Source organism: Silene latifolia, unplaced genomic scaffold (genome assembly GCF_048544455.1).
Source record: "Silene latifolia isolate original U9 population unplaced genomic scaffold, ASM4854445v1 scaffold_669, whole genome shotgun sequence".
Classification (NCBI taxonomy): Eukaryota; Viridiplantae; Streptophyta; class Magnoliopsida; order Caryophyllales; family Caryophyllaceae; genus Silene; species Silene latifolia.
This window is the reverse complement of record NW_027413579.1, coordinates 1-23496: the sequence shown is the minus strand read 5'-3', so window position 1 is coordinate 23496 and position 23496 is coordinate 1. Positions and strand designations below refer to the sequence as shown.

The following is a 23496-nucleotide window of genomic DNA, read 5'->3' as shown; positions in this document are numbered from 1 at the left end:
TACATATTATTAAAATATCTATTTCAAAAAAAATAAAAGATTAATATATACGTGGGTTAACTCTTATTTATAATCATATAATCACCCCACCTTATACTAATCTTTCGATGTGGGACAATTCTACTATTTATAAGTAATATATTCACCAAACTTGGATTATGTTTCTGATGTGGGACAATTCTACTATTTATACTTAGTATATATTCATCAAACCTCCATTGTTTTTCAATATGGGACAAATAACATACTCAGAATTAGACCATCTTTTTTGCACTTAGTTCGACATCCAACCAGATCCCGAATACCGAATACGGACAATTGCTACTCATTATATATAATAGTTATATTTAAATTTAGTAATATGATCAAGTACTCTCCATTAATATTTGTACGTTGTTTTTCTTCATTTTTTTTATCATAATTGAGATACGGAAATGTCCCGTGGTACCCTTTAATTTTGTCAGATTTTCCATGTTACCCTAGTTTTAAGAATCTGCCTATGGTACCCTTAAGGTTCTACTTTTTTGCCTATGGTGCCCCCTAATGTAAAAGCTGTTAAATGGACGTTAAGTTTGATGACATGTTAATAAAATAACAATTAAAGAATAATATCCTCTTTCTTGTTTTATTGGTACGGATATCTCTCTCTTTTAAATGAAAATTTAATTAACTATATCATTATAATATTGGAAATTTTTCATGGTAACCTTGAACTTTGATAGATTACACATGGTACTCCTAATTTTAAGTTTCTACAAAAAATACCCATGTGTTCACCTTTTTCTTTCCCAGAATACCATTTGACAACTTTCGTCATTACTCCTATGACTTGTGACTCATTTTTCCTTTGTTATCTATTACACAAACAGTTCATCATCTAATTCCTAATTCCATATTTTATTTAATAAACTAACATTTAATACCTAAATAATAAAACACAAATAGTATGACATGCTCAGTTACTCATAGGAGTAACGACATTATGAAAAAATTAAACACAAGGGTATTATATGTAGAAACTTAAAATTAGGGGTATTATGTGTAATCTACCAAAATTCGAGGGTACAATGAAAAATTTTCGTTATAATATTTACCATTTTACCGCTCTTCCTCCCACCTAAAAAAATGTTACAACTTTAAAAATTTAACATTTAATTCAAGATTATGTTTAAAGTCTCTTATATAATATGTATACTTTGAGAGATTCAATATATTTGGGGTGATACCTAAGTTCCAAGGATAAATCCTATTTATAAACATGGGATCATCTCACCTTATGATAATCTTCTGATGTGGGACAATTCAACTATTTATACGTAGTATATATTTATCACACCTACATTATTTTTCAATGTGAGACGAATAACATATTTAAAAGTACACCATATTTTTTGAACCTAATTCGACTCCAACCCGATTTAATAATAAGCAAATACAATATTATCTATTAATATTTATACGTTTTTTTTCTATTTTTTTATCATAATTAAAATATATGCAAATGATATGAACCTATACTCTAATAATAGAATTTTTTTTAATACAATTCTAATTATATTATTTAAACGTAGTATATTTACCACACCTACATTATTTTTTAATGTGGACATATAAAATCTATAGGTAAAAAATAATAATATAAACTTTAAGAGATGTCCAAGACAATACTTAACAGACTCAAAAGATTTTGGGTTATGACTTCTATTTATAATCATAAGATCACCCTGCCTTATGGTAATCTTCCGATGTGGGACAATTCTAATATATATACATAGTATATTCACCACATTTACATTACTTTTCAATGTAGGACACATAACATACTAAGTAAACCATTTTTTTTCGCACCTACTTTGACATCAACTCGATTTAATAATGAGAAAATATAATAGAATCTACACTCTAATGATAGCATTTTTTTGTCACCATCTAATTATATAATTTTCATACGATACTTTTTTGTCAAATGAAATATAAAGTTTTTATATCAAAATTATAAACATCACTTTAATATAATATAGAAAATGTATATATATGAGACAATTCTATTATTTATACATAATATATTCACCACACCTACATTATTTTTCAATGTGGGACATATAATATACTAAAAAGTACATATCTTTTAGGATGCCTTCTATTTAAATTTCATCCTGCTAAAAAGTAAATATCTTGTATATACTATTCTTTCGATGAGAGATACATAATTTAATTATTTAGACATATTATGTTCATCATGCCTACATTATTTTTCAATGTGAAACATATAACATACCAAGAAGTAAATGTCTCTTCTTAAAAAAACAATTATTGTATACGTATTATTTTTCTTTGAAGGTAAAACCACTTAGTCTCGATCGACGATTATTAGATAGGGATCTCTATATCGTACATATCACGACACATTAACGCTCTATTAGTGCATTCAGAAGACAACCATTAGTAAAATCTTTAGTTTTGTACTGTCTTAGGAGACAACCATTAGTAAAACTCTTTTGTATTGTGCTTTAACTTTGTGTATGTTGTAATATTGTTCATTATAGGTTGCCTATGTGACACCAACATTAAGTGATTTTTGCTTCTCTTGTTCATGTTCTTAACTCTTTCCCGAGTAGTTATCATGAATCTCCACTTTATTTTTTATATCATATCGTAGAGATAATAATATAAAATCTTGATAGAGCTCTTTAAAACAATATTTATGAGACTCAAAAAATTTTGGGTTGATACATAAGTTCCAAATATGTCTCCTATTTATAATCATAGGATCACACTACCTTATACTAATCTTTCGATGTGAGACAATTCTACTATTTATATGTAATATATTCACCACACCTACTTATTTTCCAATGTGGGACAAAACATACTAAAATGTACACAATTTTACATATTCAGAAGTACATCATCTTTAATATGTGCAAATAATATGAAATTTATACTCTAATGATAGCATTTTTTACCACAAAGCTAATTATATTATTTTCATAATTTTTTTAACGATATTTTTTTGGCAAATGAAATGTAAAAGTTTGATATAAAAATTAGAAATATCACTTGAATATAATTTAGGAAATATACATATTATAATAATTAAAAGATTCTCTACTTTATTTTTTACATCAAAAATTATACTTTCCTAAATTGATTTTTGATGATGTGGACGCTCTCAGATCGCTCGAAAAAACTCTCTTTTATATATATATATAGATTAATCAATAAGTTTTTTTGCTCAACTATGTGAATGTGCTAATGTTACCAATAGAAGTATATCTGAAGCATCAAATTCCGTTCCCAGATCCCATCAACATCAGCATCCCCTTCTCAAAAGCTCCTGAAGCCAAATCTCTTCCTTCCGATCCATTTTCCTTCTATCCAGACCTCAAAATCTCATTTTCAACTCCTCCAAAATTATTCGAGCAAGTTGATTTGGCCGGGTAAGAACTGAATTGTGCTTGCTTCGATTTCTTTGATTCCAAATGTGATAAATGCAAGCATTTATAGTAGCATCAAGAATACCCAGTTGTACCTGAGATCCATTCAGTCCCATGCGCCAAGCAACCAAATTATTGGTAGGCAAAGTTACTCCAGTCAGGCTCTGACATAAAGGATGGTATTTCTGCTATAAGGACATTCAAAGGATAAGTGTTCCATGGTTTCTGATGATCTTCCACATATACAGCAGGTATGTTCATCACAAATCCTCAAGTTATAAAGTTTACTTCTTGTATTCATATTCCCATGATAATAGATCCACGCTAAGAAGCCATGTTTTTGTATAGTCCAAGTATTCCAAATGAAGTTCCTGGAGTGGTGGGAGAAGAGGCGTCAGATATTGCACCGGCGAAGGTTTTCTCTTTCTTTTGGGATAGTTGTGGGTAAGAAATGAGAGGGGTAAAATTAGATAAAGTCGGTAATTTGTGTAGGATTAAGCAAAATGATGTGTTGGATTTAGCACATCCAATGACGAAGCACGGGTCTGGCCGGATGGGCCATGGCCCGGGCAGCCTTGGGTCAAGCTATGTATATTTATTATTAGTAGATGAAGCAATGGTTCAACTTGGCAAAGATGGTAATTTTTGTTTGGCTGATGTTTAGGTGTAGTAGGTCGTGAGTTCAAATCTTGGTCTACACTTTTACACTTTAATATTTTTTAAATTCTTAATTTTAAGATTAAATTGTCCTATTAAAAAGAATTCTTATTCAAGCAAAATAATGTTGGCCAAATTATTTTAATTAGACCAAATAATATACTTTTGTTTTATTTTGTGCATACTCCTTTCCTTATTATGATCTTATACTTTATGTGGCTTAATTTTTTGCCACCTAATGAATCTTTGATAAAGGGTTCAACAATAGAAAGCTTATTAGTATTTAAAAAAAATGTGTGTAAAACTTCGGAGAAAGCAATTTAGAATTTACACTTCCAAAAATAATCATAAGTTCATAACTATAGTAATAATGGTGTGATGTTAATAGACAATGCTAAAATATACATGAAATATGGTAATTCATCGTTCTTATGTTTTAAACCGGCCCCCCTTACTATTCGGTCCTAGCTTCGTCCCTGAGCACATCCCTAGATTTTTTACATGCTTTTTAATTGTCTATATCGAAACTTTAAAATAAATTATTACTATTGACCTCTTCAAGAATAGGCTTAGTACTACATCCCATGGTACTTTCAACTCTTTGACCCAAAAATAGGAATCCGCTTTGTTACCCCGACTTTTGAGTTGATTCTATGTCGGTACCATGATGTTTTACTTATTGCATGAAACGGTCTCACCACTATGAACCGGCCCCATTATATAAAAAGGTAGTTCATTTATTAGCAATATATGAAAAGAATGTTTTTTTTTTCTACAAAAATGTACCATATCACATGTAAGACCGTCTTACTCTATAATTTGTGTGAGCAATCCGAAATTATTGTGTGAGACAATCTCACACTGTGGGACAATTCCCATTATACAAAAATGAATGTTCACGCCCATAAATGAATGTTCTTTTCCACAAATACCTACAACCAGTTGTATAGTAGCATTGTACAACTGCCTCAAAGTTGTTGAACTCTTACACAAAGTTGTTGAGTTATTTTACAAGTTACTGAGCTATTTTATAAAGTTATTGAGCTTAATAATTATTCTGTTAAGCTCAATAACTTTGTATCATAACTCGATAATTTTGATAGTAAAGCTCGATAACTTTATAACAAGGCTCAACTACATTAAATAAGTTGTATATACACCCAGTTGTATAATACATTAACTAGTTCTTTTCTACCAAAATAGACCGTCTCACATATAAGGCCGTCTTACTCTATAATTTGTCATGACCAATTTAATTTGTTACTAATGTGATCCATGTTTGTAAATATTCTCACTTTGGTGATCTAACATCCTAACATGTAACATGGTCAAAATTCATAAACTAATGTCGATCACTTGGAAGCATATGAACACATCTCGTGGAAATTTTAAAAATACCCCTTTTTTTTGGTGAAGGGTAAGTATATATTAAATACACACTTGAAGATGCATATTAGATACACGGCATTCTTGTATATATTGTAATACTAGATTTAATGCCCGTGCGATGCACGGGCCTATATGTAATCTTCTATAGAGTGTGCTTTTCTATAATGACCCGGCGTTTTATATTACAAACAATTTTTGTATCAATCAACCTCATGTCTCAAGTCTCAACCCTAACTCTAATAGTATAGAATGAGCACGTGAATATAAGTTAACCGTAAATCAGTAAATCTGGAGTTCATCGTGGTGTTTTCTGGTTTTCTTTGTATTAATAAAAGCTCTCAATATCTTTTGTAAGTTTTTATAGTCTAAATTAACATCTTTAACTTATGAAAGTTGCCGCTTCAATCAAAACATGTAAAGATCAATTACTCATGTACGTATAGTTGGAAAAAGTTGTGATATAACAATTATATGCTGAACGATCTATTGGAGATTTAACTTTAACTTATGTAATATACGTATCACAACGAAGCTTTTTGTAGGCTTTTTCCACTCAAACACTTTCATTATCCAAGGCAAAAAGCTTATTTGATGAACGATTCATTGATGATTTTTATTAAAAAATAACTAAATTTTACGTGATTTCTCAATATAAATGAATACAAATTCTATGATTAAGATTAGTATGAGATACATACCCTACTCAATATTTCTGATCGGTTAATTTGAGTCCTATAAAGACTTGCTACAAATATTGTAGTTGGTAAATGGTGAAACCAAATCTGGTGTTAGTCCAGTGGTAGCCGGGTTCAATCTTGAAGCTTGCAGAAATACAGGAGTTGAGAGGTCTCGGGTTCGACTACCAGCTAGGGCGATGATCACTTGGCCACTACAGCCCCCGAAGGGAGTGACTTACATAGTCCATGTGGTGGTGCGGGAATGCATGGGCCCGGGGGATTCAACCCCCTCGTCATCAAAAAAAAATGGTGAAACTCTAAATATCACTCCAATAAAATCTGAACTAATTGGTAAAAGGTGAAACTCTAAAATATCACTCCAATAAAATCTCAACAGATCATGTACATTATTGAATCACAGGTAGAGTTTAAGTAATTCTCAACTTATACTACTGGCTACTAATTTGTGATAAGCTCCAATTTTAGAAGTGTAGAAACGGTATATTTTTATACTATTATGAGATTTTTTTTGGTACAAACTATTATGAGTTAGTGTAGTATGTTATCATGGCTAAAATATATGTCATTTCAAAAAGTTAATTATTAATGAGAGCGCTCGAAAGTAGCTTGCGATTGTTAGACTATCGGTAATCGCTCAAAATAAACCTCTTTTATGTATATAATATTATGGTTAAATCTACGAAGATTAAAAAATAGATGAGCATATGTCAAGTATATAATCCTTGAACCGATCTGACACTATTCGCCATTGTACCAATTCTGCCCATATTACTCTCGTATCCTCAATATAGGTTTAGTGATCGGATTGTGAACAACATCAACTGTACTTACTAAACATCACGGAGAATAAACCAACGATTAGTTTTAATTGCAATACAAATGAAGTTGGGTGTGGTCTTTAAGCAAAGTTACATATAAACAATCTCTGTAAACCAAGTAAAAGCATGGACGCAGTACGAATGGAACGAATGCCTTGGTTAGAAAACTTCATATTAATATCCCATGCCAACAAAAAAATCATCTAATTTTTTGAGTATTTGGATATCAACTTGTCGACATGAATAACGATATCAATTCGAGGTCGGACAATAGGCTGAGGTTGAAGCATTCACGTCACAAACTGGTGAAGTGTATCGGGGTATGGCAACATGCTACTCTAATAAAACACATATAATATAAATAATACGGAGTAAATAAAAACAATTATCAGAAGAAGAAACGTGAACATAATGTGATTTGGCTCTTTCTTTTCGAATCCAATTTTCAAAAACCCCTTAATTCCTTTGTGTAATTGGACGATATGCCTTGGTGAACAAATCTTGAACCCCAATTTGACGTGATGTCGATGGCAAATAATTCACTGATATCATCTTCCTCAAAAATAATTAGCATATATCACTTTCCTTTTTCTAATCGTTGTCAGCCTGTCATAGAAAAAAAATCAAATCGTTAAATATCTAACATGAAAAAAAAAATCAAATCTTTAAATATCTAACATGCAAAATTATGAGGACGTAAAAATAGACAAAATTAAAAGAAAACAATTTTTATCAATCATATAAAAGCTAACAAAGACTAAGAAAAACGTGAAGGTTGGGAAATAAGTTCGTGAACGGCTGTTTATATACTATACTCGTAATACATTTGTTATTGCTTGGTATTAGGACTTTAGGAGTCCAACGTGATAGAAATTGACGGTTTTTGATAAAATTTGTTCTTCTCCAATATTTTTACATCTTGATCATTATCTTTAAATTAAAAAACAGCTTAGGTAGTTTCGAAAAGTTGGACTCTCTGTAATCGCTCGAAAAAAGCTTCCTTTATTAATATAGATAGATACTGAGTAATTTTTAATCATACGCCTCAATAGAATATGCTCAAACTAAGCCCAGTTTGCTAAAGTTGAGTGAATTCGGTAACACAGGGTTGCTTACACGAATAGTAGTTAAAATTTAAGCAAAATTGTTATGATTTGCAGGAGCCATGAATAATTGGGGTACATTTATATAAGCCTAAGAGTAAATTAATAATTACTCCCTTTTATAAACCACTTTTCTAAAATAAATCCCTTATGAAAACTTTTTAATAATTTACTCCCATAAAATATTCCCAGGTCAAAATTGCTTCCAAATGGACTTTCAGATGAAAAGTTTGATTTTATAACCGTAATGCCCCTGTGTTATTATTAACCCAACATTCACCCTTTTGACTTCTCTCGTTCATCTCTCTCATTTTCATCCCCTTAAAAGTCTGCATTGACATCAAACAGAGATTTTTGGCAAGCAAAAAGATTTGGGTTGGGACGAGTTATTTTATAATTATTAAAAAATAAGGCTAGCTCACCTTGCTTTTGCATCCTTCTCGTGACAATGAAGCAAGACATTGTTCAGAGTTTCCTCCCCCAACCTCACTCAACTCCTTACTACAACCCGCTCACGATTGGTCTTCGTTGAAATTGTATACAATTGGCCTTCTCATTTGTACCCCTCAATTTGTTCATTTTCTAAGTTGTACCCATTTTTTTTCGCAAAAAAATAAAAAACTTTTAGCTTTCGATAACTCTTGGCTACGAGTTTAGAAAACAGTAAACTTTTTCTTCACATTGAACGTATTTACAAAATCTCCGGTTTTAAAAAAAAGATTCGCCGGTGTTTGAACTTGTAGCTCGGAATTATGGTAGTCAAAGTTTATTCGTTAAAAAAACTTTGACTAACCATAACTCCCAGTTACCAATTCAGAAAGCGGTGAATTTTTTTTTTTTCAAATTCAAGGCCTTTGCGAGATAATTGGTTTGAAAAAGAATTACCGTTTCCTAAACTCACACTAGTAGAAAAACATTAATTTGCGGCTCCTAAAAATAGGCTATTTGAGGCGTTCTTGGTGTAGCAGCAAATAGAGGGGCCGCAAATAAGAATTTCATTTGCGGCTCCATAAAAACGCCGCAAATAGGACCATTTATTTGCGGCGTTTTTTTTAAAAAGGAGCCGCAAATAGGTGCCTTATTTGCAGCGTTTTTGGGAAAAGGAGCCGCAAATAAATAGTTTTTTAAAAACAAAAAAAATATTTTAGGTTAAAAAAATGCCTGCTTTCAAATAACTATTACTCCCTCCACATTTTAATGTTCTTCCCATTTCTCCATTATATGTAAGTAGTATTATAATGAAATGGGAAGAACATAGAAATGTGGAGGGAGTATAATTTAAAACTAATATATTAAATATATAAAAATTCATACTTTACATTCATACTATAGGAAAAGTATATTGATTATAAAATGAATTGAGTATTCTGACTAATGTTTACAAGGTATATATAGTGAATGAGCTAGAGATAAATTAGGCTAGGAATTATTTACTATCTAAATATACAATGTGAACGCATCATAGATGGAGGTAGAATTGATTTACATTATTTACTTGCTTCTTTTGTTGAAGGTGAAGATGTGGAGGATATTTGATTATTATGGTTAATACGCCCCCTCAAGATGGACTTCGTAGGAAGAAGGCCAATCTTGTCTCGTAGTTCCTGAAATCGGAGTTTGTGGAGTGGCTTGGTAAGAGCATCTGCTAATTGATCTTTGCCTGCAATGTGTTGTATACGGACGTGACCAAGTTGAAGTTGTTCGCGGACAAAGTGAAATGAGAGTGCCATATGCTTCATGCGAGAGTGGAAGACCGGATTCTTGGCGTAGAGTGTAGCAGACATATTGTCACAGTAGAGGGCAGGTGGCTTGGTGATGATGATGCCAAGCTCAGTGAGTAAGTTGCGTAGCCAGAGTGTTTCAGTGGTGACAGCGGCAAGTGCTCGAAATTCTGCTTCGGTAGTGGAAAGAGCTAATCCTCGTTGTTTCTTGGAAGACCAAGATATTGGATTGCGTCCGATGTAGATGATGTAGCCAGTGGTGGAGACGTATGTATCTTTGTCACCTGCAAAGTCAGCATCACAAAAGGCGTGAAGACAAAGAGGAGACTTGCGGTGTAGTTGGATTCCATGAGTTGGGGTGCCTTGAAGGTAGCGAAGGAGACGCTTCAGAGCGACCCAATGAGTGGAGGTGGGATGGTGAAGAAATTGAGCTAAACGGTTAATGGTGAAAGCAATGTCAGGCCGCGTGAGAGAGAGGTATTGCAGGCTTCCAACAATAGCACGGTAGTCAGAGTGGTCTTGAACGGGTTTGTGATCTTCACGGGTGAGATGTGTGTCGGTGGCAATGGGTGTGTTGATGGGTTTAGCTTCCGACATTTTGTATTTAGTTAATAAATCATGTATATATTTCGATTGATTGAGGTGAAGTCCAAGATGATTGGGGGTGACCTCGATCCCAAGAAAGTATGATAATGGTCCTAAGTCTTTGAGTGAGAAACGTTTGGCAAGAGTTTTAATAAAGGTTTGTAATTGATTATGGTTTGGGCCAGTAATTATAATGTCATCGACATAGACTAGCATGTAAATACAGGTAGTTTTGGTTTTTAAGAGAAATAGCGAGGAATCGGATATGGATTGTTTGAAACCGTATGTGACAAGATAAGATTTGAGCTCGGTGTACCAAGCTCGAGGAGCTTGTTTTAAGCCATAGATTGCCTTATTCAGTTTGCAAACAAAGTCAGGGTGAGTAGAATCGACAAAGCCTTGTGGTTGAGCCATATATACGTTTTCAGTTAACGTACCTTGTAAGAAGGCATTGTTAACATCAAGTTGACGTAATGACCAGGCATTTGTGACTGCGAGAGAAAGAATGAGACGGACGGTTGTGGGTTTGACCACTGGGCTAAAGGTTTCAGTGTAGTCAATCCCGGGGCGTTGATGAAAACCTTTGGCAACGAGGCGTGCCTTGTGTTGTTTTAAGGTACCATCGGGATTGTATTTAATCCGATAGACCCATTTACATCCAACAACGTTATGAGATGGTTGTCGAGGGACTAAAGTCCAGGTCTTATTTCGGTCAAGGGCATCATACTCGTCTTGCATAGCTTGGCGCCATGGAGGGAGGATGAGGGCTTGTTTGACCGTGTTGGGCAGCGAGGATGGAGTGGCGGAAGCGAGAGCAAGGTTGGCATACTTTGGGTTTGGCTTGCGAATATTATTGTCAAGGCGAGTGACTACATTGCGAGGTGGAGGAGGGGGTGGTCGCGGAGTGTCATTTTGAGGTGTAGCGGAAGGGCTTGCGGTGGGGATAGAAGCATTAAGAGGGGAGGAATCAGAAGTGGGAATGGTGGATGTAGGCGGTTGGGTGGCACGTCTGGTGTAGACATTTGTGATGGGGTGACGGGACTGAATGGTAGTGGAAGGAGGAGGAGTGGTAGAGTCCGGTTGAGGCTGGTGAACGAGAGGGATAAGTAAGCTACACCAGTCAGCTGGATTGGTGTTCGTGGAGGGTGGTGAGGCAGTGGTTAGAAGACTATGATAAGGAAATGTGTCTTCAATAAATTTTACATGACGAGAGGTGTAAATACGGTATGTTTTTGGATCGAGACAATGAAATGCACTTTGGGTGGTGGAATATCCAATGAAGATACAAGGTTTAGAGCGGTAGTCGAGTTTGTGCTTGGTATAAGGTCTAAGCCAAGGATAACAAAGGCAACCAAAGTTGTGTAGTTTAGTGTAATTGGGTTCAATATTATGTAATAGTGAGTATGGTGATTTATTATTTAGTGTTTTAGTAGGAAGACGATTGATTAAATATGTAGCGGTGCTAAAGGCGAAAGGCCATAGCGTGGTTGGTAAATTTGCATGAGAAAGTAACGCAAGTCCAGTTTCGACTATGTGGCGGTGTCGTCGTTCAGCGTAGCCATTATGTTCGGGGGTGTGTGGTGGAGAGGTAAAATGGCTTATGCCTTGGTCAAGTAAATTGGGTGTTAATTTTTGAAATTCACCACCGTTGTCTGAAAAAAATTGCTTGACGGTTTTTTGAAAATATTTTTCTACCAAGGCTTTAAAGCGGAGAAAGACTTGGGCGGTTTCGGATTTTTGTTTTAACGGAAATAGCCATATGTATTTAGTGAAATGGTCAACAAATATTACATAATATTTGTATTGTTCACGGGATAGCACGGGGCTAGTCCAGAGATCGGAGTAAATTAATTCTAGCGGTGCGGTGGTTCGAAATGACGATGTGTTAAATGGTTGTTTCGTACTTTTGCTAATATGACATGAGTTACAAAACGAAAAATTCGAAAGAGGAAATAATGCATTTTTATTCATAATTTTCATTACATCATAGGTCGGGTGTCCTAATTTGTGATGTAACGATAGAGGAGTTGAGCGGTTCTGGAGAAGGTAAGCGCTTGGTTGGGTCGAGCTCAACTCGTAAATCCCGTCTTTAGCTCTGCCCTGGAGGAGGATCGCACCCGTCGAAATTGCCTTAACCAAAAAAAAATCTGATGAGAAGAGTACAGTAGCATTGTTTTCACGACATAGTTGTGAAATTGATAATATATTACGAGAAATTCGGGGCACATGTAAAACATTACTAAACTTTAAAGATGAGAATGGTAAATGAAGCGAACCTATATTGGCAATATCAAGTGCGGAGCCATCTCCAATGAAGAGGTTGTCTGGGCCGAGATAGGGGGAGTGGAGAGCGAGGGTATCGAGGTCGTGAGTAACATGATGTGAGGCCCCGCTATCAAGAAGATAATTTGGGTTGGGGTTGGGGCTCGGGTTGGGATTGTTGAAGGTTGCAGCGTGTGCTTGAGGTGGGTTCTGGTGGGAGCGAGATGGTGGAGCAGGGAAGACAATGTTGGGGAAGAGTTTGCGGTAGTAGGGGCAATTTGCTATGACGTGCCCTGTTTGACGGCACCACTGACACCGTCCTTTGAAAGGACGAGCAGCAGCATTGTTGGTTGCAGGGGCTGAACTCGACATAGCATTAGATGGTTGTGCGGGGTTGTATTGGGTAGCCTGGTTGGGTTGGTTTGAGCGGTTGTAGCCACGGTGGTTGTTGTTGTTGTGGCGGTAAGATAGGTTAGCGGTGGGTTGAAACAGATCAGAGGCAGGTTGTTGCTTCAAGAGGAGTTCATGGTGGAGAAGTTTCTCATGAAGCAGTTCAAACGAAATAGGGTTGTCTCGGTTGCGGACAATGTCGATAATGGGTTTATATAGGTTGTAATCGAGGCCTTTTAAAACCTTCGATATGATATCATCAAGATCAACGGTTTTGCCAAGCAATGCGAGTTGGTCTATGCATACTTTAAAAGCATTTATATAATCGCTGATTGACTGATCTGTGGTTTTTACGATCGAATCAAGTCGATCTTTGAGTTGAAGGATGTGTGCCCGGGACGGGTTTGCGTAGGTGCTTGCTAGTATGTCCCAGGCCTCCTTAGATGTTGTGGCTCGGACTATGAGAGCCTGAACCGTGGGACTCAGAGTCCCCATTAGGGCTCCGAGAATCAGGCCATCTTGCTTTAACCAAGTAAGATAAGCCGGATTTTGTTTTTCAGTTTTATCGTCATTAGAGACTGTGGATGGTGGTGCTTGGTGGGATCCGTCAAGGAAGCCAAATAGGCTATACCCAAACAGGATATTCATAAGTTGAAAACGCCACGAGGCGTAATTCATTGGGTTGAGTTTCACGCAGTTTGAGAAATTGAGCGAGATCAATGGTGTTGTGGTGTCGTGTGGGTTAGGAATAGTGTTTTCTGATTGTGTCATGGTGGTGGGTTCGGTGATGGTGACTGAAACAGAGGCGGCTCGTTTGAAAGAGGTAGCCTGTCGAGGTGATAGTAGCTTATTGTAGGATCTCTTGTGGCTCTGATACCATATATGAAAAGTATATTGATTATAAAATGAATTGAGTATTCTGACTAATGTTTACAAGGTATATATAGTGAATGAGCTAGAGATAAATTAGGCTAGGAATTATTTACTATCTAAATATACAATGTGAACGCATCATAGATGGAGGTAGAATTGATTTACATTATTTACTTGCTTCTTTTGTTGAAGGTGAAGATGTGGAGGATATTTGATTATTATGGTTAATACATACATGGTTTGAAAATATTACAAATGTTTAACTGAATTTATAATTTCTACTTTACATTCATATGTAATTCACTTCTTCACATTCTTCACCACTGTACACCAGCACCAGCACCAGCACCAGCTCTCTGGACATTCTTCACCACTGTCCACCAGCTCTCTGGACATTTTTGGACATTCTTCACCACTGTCCATACCAGCTCTCTGTACAAATTCGAACAATGCATGATTAGTACGTAATTGCGCTACAAATGTCTCAGCATCCTCCTCCTAATATAGACCAAAGCGTACTTTACAACAATGCAAATCCCATTGTGCTGCTCACCAAACATTTTAAGAAGAAAATAAACCAAAGCTCACCAAAAATATAATAACCAAGAAATATGTTAAAGAATACAATTTCATAACTAGCCATTGAGATATTCCCAGTCGGCTAAATGCATTCGAGAAAATCATTAAACCAAATACATTGGAGACCAAAAAAACCTAAATGCAACAACGAAAATACAAGAACATCGCCACTTACTTGATTTCTATAATTGTTCATTTTATTATTACAAATTATTTCTAGAGTGGAGGGCACAAAAGCCTGAAAATGATTATCATTGCGATCAGTAATAAGCCATGAAAAAGCGTAAACCCGACAATTAACGAAATAAAAGTATTGCTGAGCAAGCAAATAAGAGTGCCTAAAATTACGAAATCCAACTACTGTGAAGTAACATAAAAGCATGCGGAAAAACGCAAAGTCAATAATTCCATACCAAGTTCTGAACAAAGATTACAACTGATCAACAACTTAAGGGGCGAAACAAACAAGTTGTAGGCTGAAGGTATAGAATAAGAACCGTTAATCAATTCTTACGGTATGCAATCACAAAAAATTATAGCAATAGCTGCAAGGAATGGTAAAGATAAAGATATCCGTCATAATTCAGCCATAGCTAAAAGCATCGGCCTTCTTTATATTAGGACACAAACATTCACCATCTCCATCTCTGAGAATTAGTTCAACTCACTACTACGAGTATAATTTTTAATGGAACTGGTATTTCGGTTTGAACTACTTATGTTACCTCAAATAAGTTGGCCTTTTGAGACATGGCATTGTACGATAGATCAAAAATACATATGAAGCTAAACACTAATCTGTTAGAACAGGGGACAACTAGGACATACCTCAACTCATTATTAACAATATATTTGTATATATTGTAAAATTAACAATATATTTGTATATATCAAGCTGTCATATATTTGTAAAATTAGCAATTACATATTGTATACTATAATTAAGATGATTACCCTAGGCTCCTTCCCTTATTTAAAATGTATAGCTCACTATATATATGTACATTCACCTCAACAGTAAACATAACTTTCATTCTTCTCAAACCTTATTGTCTTATATGGTATCAGAGCCTCAATCGATCCAACCCCCTACGACCAAAACGCAGCTCTTTCAAACGCTCAAAAACCCAACTCCCTCACCCGACTTCCATCATGACCATCACTCAAACTGACTCCACCGTCAACAACCCTCATGAGACTACAAAACCCTTGACGGCACCCAACCTAAGCCAAGTCGTGAAACTGAACCCTATGAATTACACCACCTGGAGGTTCTCCCTCACCAACATCCTATTCGGATTAAGCCTTTTAGGCTTCATCGATGGCACCACACCCGCTCCTCCAACCACAATTCTGGACGCTAACAACCAGGAAACACCAAACCCCGCCCACATGTCTTGGCTAAAGCAAGACGGGCTCATCCTCGGTGCCCTTACAGGCACCATAACCGCCGCCCTTCAAACCATGATTGTTCGGGCTAAAACGGCGAAGGAAGCTTGGGACATTCTTGCCCATACTTACGCTAATCCTTCGCGCATCCACATTCAGCAAATCAAAACCAAATTTGACTCTATTTCCAAAACCACAGAACAAAGCATTACCGAGTACATTCACTCGATAAAAGCATGCGTGGATCAATTAGCCCTTATGGGCAAAATACTTGATCCTGAAGATGTAATCTCTAGAGTCCTTAATGGTCTTGACTATGACCTCTATCACTCTGTCATTGACCAAGTCCGAGCCCGCGACACCCCAATTCCGTTCGAAGCGTTACATGAAAAATTGTTGCAACAGGAATTAATTCTCCAACAAAAACAACCCATTAATCATTATCAACCCACTGCCAATCCTTCCTTCAAAAACCAATCCCACAACCGCTACAATAATCGCACCAGTCACACCTATAACAACCCACAACAGCCTGCAAACCCACCACACCACCAATCCAACCCTCGCCCGTTCAAAGGTCGGTGCCAATGGTGCCGCGAAACGGGTCATGTCATTGCCTACTGTTCTGTCTTCCGCAAACTCTATCCCACAATTGTCTTCCCTGCCCCACCACCCAATCGCTACCAGCAACCCCAAGCCCATGCTGCCGCCATACCCACTGGTTACTCCGTCCCCAACCCAAGCTACCTACTGGACAGCGGAGCTAGTCACCACGTGACCCATGATTTGGACACGCTCGCCTTTCACTCACCTTACTCCGGTCTTGATGAGCTCCTCATAGGAGATGGTTCCGGCCTCACAATCGCTAATACAGGTAATCTTAATCTCCATGGTATTAATTTAAACAACGTACTTCACGTTCCTAAAATTTCGCGAAATATTATTTCGATATCTCAATTATGTAGAGATAATCAAGCCTGTGTTATTTTCTCACAAAATGGTTTTTCTGTTAAGGCGATGGCGACGGGAACAACGCTCCTCCAGGGCAAAATTAAAGACGGAATTTACGAGTGGTGTCCACCAAAACCGCGAGCCTACACCATCAACAAAGGACCCGCTCCACTTTCGTTACATCATAGATTAGGTCACCCCTCTTACGATGTAATGAGAACTATTAATAAAAATTTGCATTCTGTTAATCAAGACTTTGTGCACTGTGAATCTTGCAATATTGCAAAAAGCAAGAAACTACCATTTTCGCATTCTTCTTTTCGAACCACTGACCCGCTCCAACTAATGTTTTCCGACCTCTGGACGAGTCCCGTACCCTCATTCGACCATTACAAATACTATGTCATATTTGTCGATCACTTTAGTAAATACATTTGGATGTACCCACTCAAACGTAAATCCGACACAAACCAAGTATTTATTCAATTTAAAGCAATTGTAGAAAAATACTTCGACAAACCAATTAAACATTTTTTCTCCGATAATGGAGGCGAATATATTAAATTAAATACAACCCTCCTTAATAACGGAATTTCACACTCCACTTCTCCCCCGCATACTCCTGAACACAACGGATATGCCGAACGACGACATCGACATATAGTAGAAACGGGTCTAGCCCTCCTCAAACATGCTCATCTACCTACCAAGTATTGGCCATTTGCTTTTAGTACTGCCACCTACCTTATAAATCGACTACCTACTCGATCCCTACAAGGAAAGTCACCCTACTTTGTACTTCATAACAACCAACCGGATTACAAAAATCTACACAATTTCGGTTGCCTATGCTATCCATGGCTACGACCTTACACTAAACACAAACTAGAAGACCGCTCAATTCCATGTGTCTTTGTTGGTTACTCAACTACACAAAGCGCTTTTCACTGTCTTGACCCAAAAACCCATCGCATCTACACCTCTCGCCATGTAAAATTTTATGAGGATATCTATCCTTTCGCTACCATGCCAACAACACCATTCCCATCTCCCACCACCGAGGAATGGACCACCTTCGCTCTTCATATCCTTCCTCCTCCTCTCACACCTACACCCGCCACTTCACCAGCCCCACCTCCGCCACCTCCACCACCTCCTCCTCCTCGACCACCTATTACGAAAGTCTACACACGACGACCCACCAACACACCCACGGCCACTACACCAAACATCCCCTCCGAAGCCAATACTACATCACAATTTGACAATCCCAACGCCACCTCTACCACCACTATCCCCGCTTCAAACCCCACTCATACCACAATCACACCACCTCCACCAAACCAAACCATCACAACTCGACTCAAAAACAACATACGCAAGCCAAACCCGAAATATGCCAAGCTAGCTCTTAAACCCTCCCTCACCACCGCTCTTCCCAACACCGTCAAACAAGCACTCGTTCTCCCTCATTGGCGACAAGCCATGCAAGACGAGTATGATGCTTTAAGTCGAAACAATACATGGACCTTAGTCCCAAAATCGATCGCCAAAACATTGTCGGTTGCAAATGGGTATTTAGAAACAAATACATCCCGATGAACCCTTAAGCAACATAAGGCACGCCTCGTTGCTAAAGGCTTCCACCAAAGACCCGGTATTGACTACACGGAAACCTTTAGTCCCGTGATCAAACCAACCACAGTTCGTCTTATATTGTCACTTGCCGTAGCCAAAAACTGGTCACTACGACAACTCGATATTAACAATGCATTTCTACAAGGATCTCTTACGGATAACGTTTTTATGAGTCAACCACCTGGGTTTGTCAACCAAACCCATCCGGAATTTGTATGCAAATTAAATAAAGCGATCTACGGACTAAAACAAGCCCCTCGAGCTTGGTACACCGAACTAAAAACCTACCTTACCACTGTCGGTTTTCGTCAATCCATTTCTGACCCATCATTATTTATTTTACAAACATCTACACAAGTCATTTATATGCTCATTTATGTCGATGACATTATAATTACAGGACCTAACTCATCGCACCTACAAACCTTTATCAACAAACTAGCTACACGATTCTCCTTAAAAGACCTTGGACCTTTATCTTACTTCCTAGGCATCGAAGTCACTCCGAATGCACTAGGAATTCACCTAAGTCAATCAAAATATATTCACGACCTTCTTACAACATATAAAATGGCAGATGCTAAACCAAATACAACGCCCATGGCTACGTCACCACCTCTCATCCGAGAAGACCAAAACCCCATTCACGACCAGACCAACTATCGCGCCATCGTCGGGAGCCTTCAATATTTATCTCTCACACGGCCCGACATTGCCTTCTCTGTCAACCGCCTAGCTCAATTCCTTCATCATCCCACCACGAGCCATTGGATGGCCCTCAAACGCCTTCTTCGTTACCTTCAAGGGACCCCACACCATGGCATCCAACTACACAAAGACACACCCCTATGTCTTCATGCCTACTGTGATGCCGACTTTGGCGGTGACAAAGACAATTACCTCTCGACAACGGGATACATTGCCTATCTTGGGCGCAACCCCATTACCTGGTCCTCCAAGAAACAAAAGGGCATTGCTCTCTCTACAACTGAAGCTGAGTTTCGCGCCATTGCTTCGGTCACAACGGAAACATTATGGCTTCGCAATCTTCTCTCTGAGCTCAAAATACAAGTTACCAAGCCTCCCGCTATATTCTGTGACAACATTTCTGCAACACTCTACGCAAAGAACCCAGTCTTCCACTCACGAATGAAGCACATGGCTATATCGTTCCACTACGTCAAGCAACAACTACAACAAGGCCAAGTACGAATCTCCCACATTGCAAGCAAGGATCAACTAGCGGACATCCTTACAAAGCCTTTACACAAGCAGCAGTTTCATGAACTTCGCGACAAGCTTGGTCTCATCACCAGATCGTCCAACTTGAGGGGGCGTATTAACAATATTACAGCTACAACTATTCCCATATCTTCCACAAAATAATATCTACACAAGACAATCAATCAAGCATCAATCAAGCTGTCATATATTTGTAAAATTAGCAATTACATATTGTATACTATAATTAAGATGATTACCCTAGGCTCCTTCCCTTATTTAAAATGTATAGCTCACTATATATATGTACATTCACCTCAACAGTAAACATAACTTTCATTCTTCTCAAACCTTATTGTCTTATACTCATAAGATGACAAGTTTAGTGTTAGTTTAGGGAAGTTTATGACACTAACCTTTCTAGTATATGGTCCCCTAGCTTGTTAACAAGAACAAATTCATCATGCTTGCCCTGCAATATAATCATTCAGTTATGCCCGTATTTCAATTTAATTTCATCTCCCTTGGATGCATAAAAAAATTAATAAGAGTGTGTAAAAATGATATAATGACCACGAATAAAGAAAACAAGGCTTATGTTAACTCAAATAAAGAAAATTGATTTGTACATAATAATAACAAAGTGACTGATAATATAAACTTTTGATGCATAGAAGGTTGAAATAAGAAACTTAATTAGAAATAAAAAAAAAAATTGGAAGAAAATTTAAGCCTCCACCAGTATCAAGAGTGTCCAAGTAACTGTGACTCATAAGGACTGTACGGTAGTACATCATTCCGCGAATAGCAAATTTAGTGCTTGTTCAAATGAAATAAATGATGAAAATTGGTGGCTTACAAGTAGCATAAGCCAGGTTTGCACCACCTGACATACTAATTAGTAAATCATAACAAGATTTTGATTTTTAGATAAACCTTGTTATAGAGAATCAGAGATACCATATACCATGCATCTACATGCGCCATCCCTTAACAAGATCAACAAAAACCATTTGAGAGAAGTCAACAACCAACAATTGTAGCACCAACTAACAATTCCACCGAATACAGATAGTGTATTCATTGCGGCATTACGTTGAACATGTAATGTAAACTACTCATCATCAGATATTCAACTATAATAAAAGTATACCAATTAAAGTAGGCTCCCATGTTCAACCATATACTCAAAATACCTGAATTTTAGCCAACCATGCCTGAACCTGACTGACAAAATCCTCACATTTAGTCGAGCCATCAACACTTTGCAGAGACTTCTCCACAATCTTATCCATAGTCTGCAAGACAGAATTGAGTTGAGATAAAAGTACAACTTTTGTTTTTACAGTTATCCATTGTTTTTCGAAAGTGAAAAGAGGGAGCAGAAACTAAGAGATCAATCATTTACTGCATTAAGATCCATGTCAATGCTCAGAAGCAATAACATTTCATTTATTTAGCTGGCCAAAAGTAACACAGAGCATAAACTCCTCTTGTTTAAAGTATAATTTTTATCTTTAAACCTTATTATAAAACAACCAGAGAATTTCCAGATAATTATGTTTTCCAACAGAGTTCCCAACATATACTATAGTGCAGAGTAACAAGTAAACAACATTGCAACGCGGCAGCTTTACTTCTGCCCGTACAAACCTTCAGGTTCCAACACGTCAACAGAAACAACAAAAACATAGATTAATTGAATGCTAAGAGCCTTTCAAAAAATTACCTTGTTGCATCAAAACCACCCATGTAATAGTATCTTGAAGCACTAATTCCTCCATCCGGCCCCTTCATTATCATTAAGATAAAAAGTTTATTTTTTTTGACTAGGCATTGTCATGTACAGAATCTTTACTAAAGGAGGGTATTTAAAATTAAGACCTATGTCCTTCTAAGACCAAACTCAAGTAGTAATTTGCCATTGTCATGTACTGAATCAGATTGCAATATTAATGAGTAAAAGACCAATGTTTTAAATCACTCACAGCGACATGCCCTTCTACCCTTATAAGAGGCACCCTTGGAAAAACAACCGATCCTTCTGGAATAGCATAGACTTCACCTTCAGAGCAATCTAATTTTTGTAGACAATCTAGAAAACCCTCCTGACATAATAACAGCAGGGTTTCAGGTTAAAGGATAATACAGGAAGCAAATAAATAAGATCGACAAGCTATAAACACAGCCAAAGTGTGAGTCATACATTTGCAGGTATCAACCAAGCTACCAAAATGAGTAAGTTAGGATGGAAGATAAAAAATAGTTAGGAGGTTTCAGAAAAAGGAAGCTGAAAGCAGAGCAACTTCAAAAATAGCCAAATTAGTGCTATTGATAGTCAATTAGTAAAGCTGTGCAGCTGTGCCCTCACTTATCTATTACATTACATTGCGCTAATTATGAATCTTGTTTTAGTCCATCACAAGTAGAATTTAAGTGGTGCCAAGTCATAGCCCCATACAACTTCAAAAAGGATCTTGTAGCCTTACTAGTAACTAATTGTGATGAGGCTTTTATTAACACGTGACCTTTGAAAAAAGGCAACTGTCGATTTTAGAACAGTAATATCTAAGCAAGGTTCAGTACAATGCATGCCAACAGGAATAAAATGACATTGCAGTTTTCAAGTGATATCTGTGCAATCGTATGATGATAACTGGAATGCTTAAACATATCTATAATAATTATTTAAAATTTGCTTGATCAAAGAGAATTACCGAGCTGCAATGGCCACACTTAAACTTGCCCATACCAGTGAAAAACATAGGTGCTGGAGATCATACCGAGCTGTTCATTGACATAAGCCGCACAAATTACTAAACATTTTATTCACAATATTGAGCGAACTTGTATAAGACATATGGCACATCCATCAATTCCAAATGGGTATGAATTAACTACCACCTAATGTTATTTGCAAGTGTGCAGACAATTGTAGATGTACTAGATTATACTAGAGTCCCTAGCATCTAGGGTGTTGTAGGATATTAGCTAAGTTAATCATTCTGCTTGTGTAAAATGTTCTCTAGGGTTTAGATTCTTTAGAATGTTCTTGGAGTATCTGAATATTTATCTGTATAAAACATTTTACTATCAGAAGTAGGACGAGATGTCCATACATTAATCAAGCTTGTGAAATGAAATGAGTGACTCTTAGCGATTTAAATTTTCCCCAAAAGAGTTTTTTGTTCTCTTCATTTCAACCATGGTCCAAAACATTTAGGCACAAAAGTGACGGTGTAAGTGGCAACTAAGATACAATTGAGTGAGGGTGCATACTGATACTCAGCCTGTGCCGAAGTGTTGTGCCCAGTTAATATTATGTTCAATTACATTGTTGGTAAAAAGTTGTAGACTTTCAAGTTGTACCTAATGAGAATTTACTCTAAGCAAATGGCCATCCATATAAAAGACTTATCTTGCCTCAATTTCTACTTCTTGGGTCAATCCCATGAGAAATGACCCCCACCGACCCACGACACACACAACTCCACTTCTAACCAGTTAGTTAATCAACAACTGTGCCTGTACAAGTCATTCTTGACCAATGTCAAGTACATAAAATAAACAAATGTCAACTATATGGACAAGCTAATAATTAAGACAAGAAACCATTAACGAGGAAAATAACCAATAAGATACCTTAAACTAAGATTGACATCATATGAGAAAAACAATCCAGAAGTCCCTTGCGCACAATTTAGAAGAGTTGAAAACTCAGTCTCCATCCTTTTCTGCAAAATTTACTAGACTTCCATAAAGAGAAACTACAAAATAACATTCTT

General features: G+C 36.8%; 1 protein-coding gene and 1 long non-coding RNA gene across 4 annotated transcripts; one reads left to right on the top strand and one right to left on the bottom strand.

Annotated features, from left to right (window-relative positions):
- Positions 1-3114: 3114 nt before the first annotated feature.
- On the top strand, positions 3115-4236 carry LOC141639976 (uncharacterized). Its single transcript, XR_012542783.1, has 2 exons — positions 3115-3688; positions 3786-4236. It is a non-coding gene; the product is annotated as an uncharacterized LOC141639976 (long non-coding RNA).
- Positions 4237-14166: 9930 nt separating this feature from the next.
- LOC141639975 (nicotinate phosphoribosyltransferase 2-like) lies at positions 14167-23490 on the bottom strand. Of its 3 annotated transcripts, none has more exons than XM_074448945.1 (8): positions 23354-23490; positions 23081-23250; positions 22429-22498; positions 21700-21819; positions 21441-21502; positions 20908-21009; positions 20128-20183; positions 14167-14365 (listed from the first exon to the last, which is right to left on the bottom strand). In XM_074448945.1, exons 3-7 carry the CDS (start codon positions 22474-22476, stop codon positions 20147-20149), a joined length of 369 nt encoding a protein of 122 aa, XP_074305046.1. In that variant the 5' UTR covers positions 22477-22498; positions 23081-23250; positions 23354-23490; the 3' UTR covers positions 14167-14365; positions 20128-20146. The 3 variants fall into 3 exon arrangements, with proteins under 3 accessions (XP_074305046.1, XP_074305048.1, XP_074305047.1); XM_074448946.1 differs by lacking the exon at positions 14167-14365 and adding an exon at positions 18575-19879; XM_074448947.1 differs by lacking the exon at positions 23081-23250.
- Between the last annotated feature and the right edge of the window lie 6 nt (positions 23491-23496).

What these genes read in the sequence shown, in the direction of transcription:
- LOC141639975 (XM_074448945.1), bottom strand. Translation starts at nt 22,476, where the DNA reads ATGTTTTTCACTGGTATGGGCAAGTTTAAGTGTGGCCATTGCAGCTCG. An exon ending in AGTGTGGCCATTGCAGCTCG is followed by an intron (nt 21,820 to 22,428) that starts GTAATTCTCTTT and finishes TTATTATGTCAG; the next exon opens with GAGGGTTTTCTAGATTGTCT. An exon ending in GGTGGTTTTGATGCAACAAG is followed by an intron (nt 21,010 to 21,440) that starts GTAATTTTTTGA and finishes TCTGTCTTGCAG; the next exon opens with ACTATGGATAAGATTGTGGA.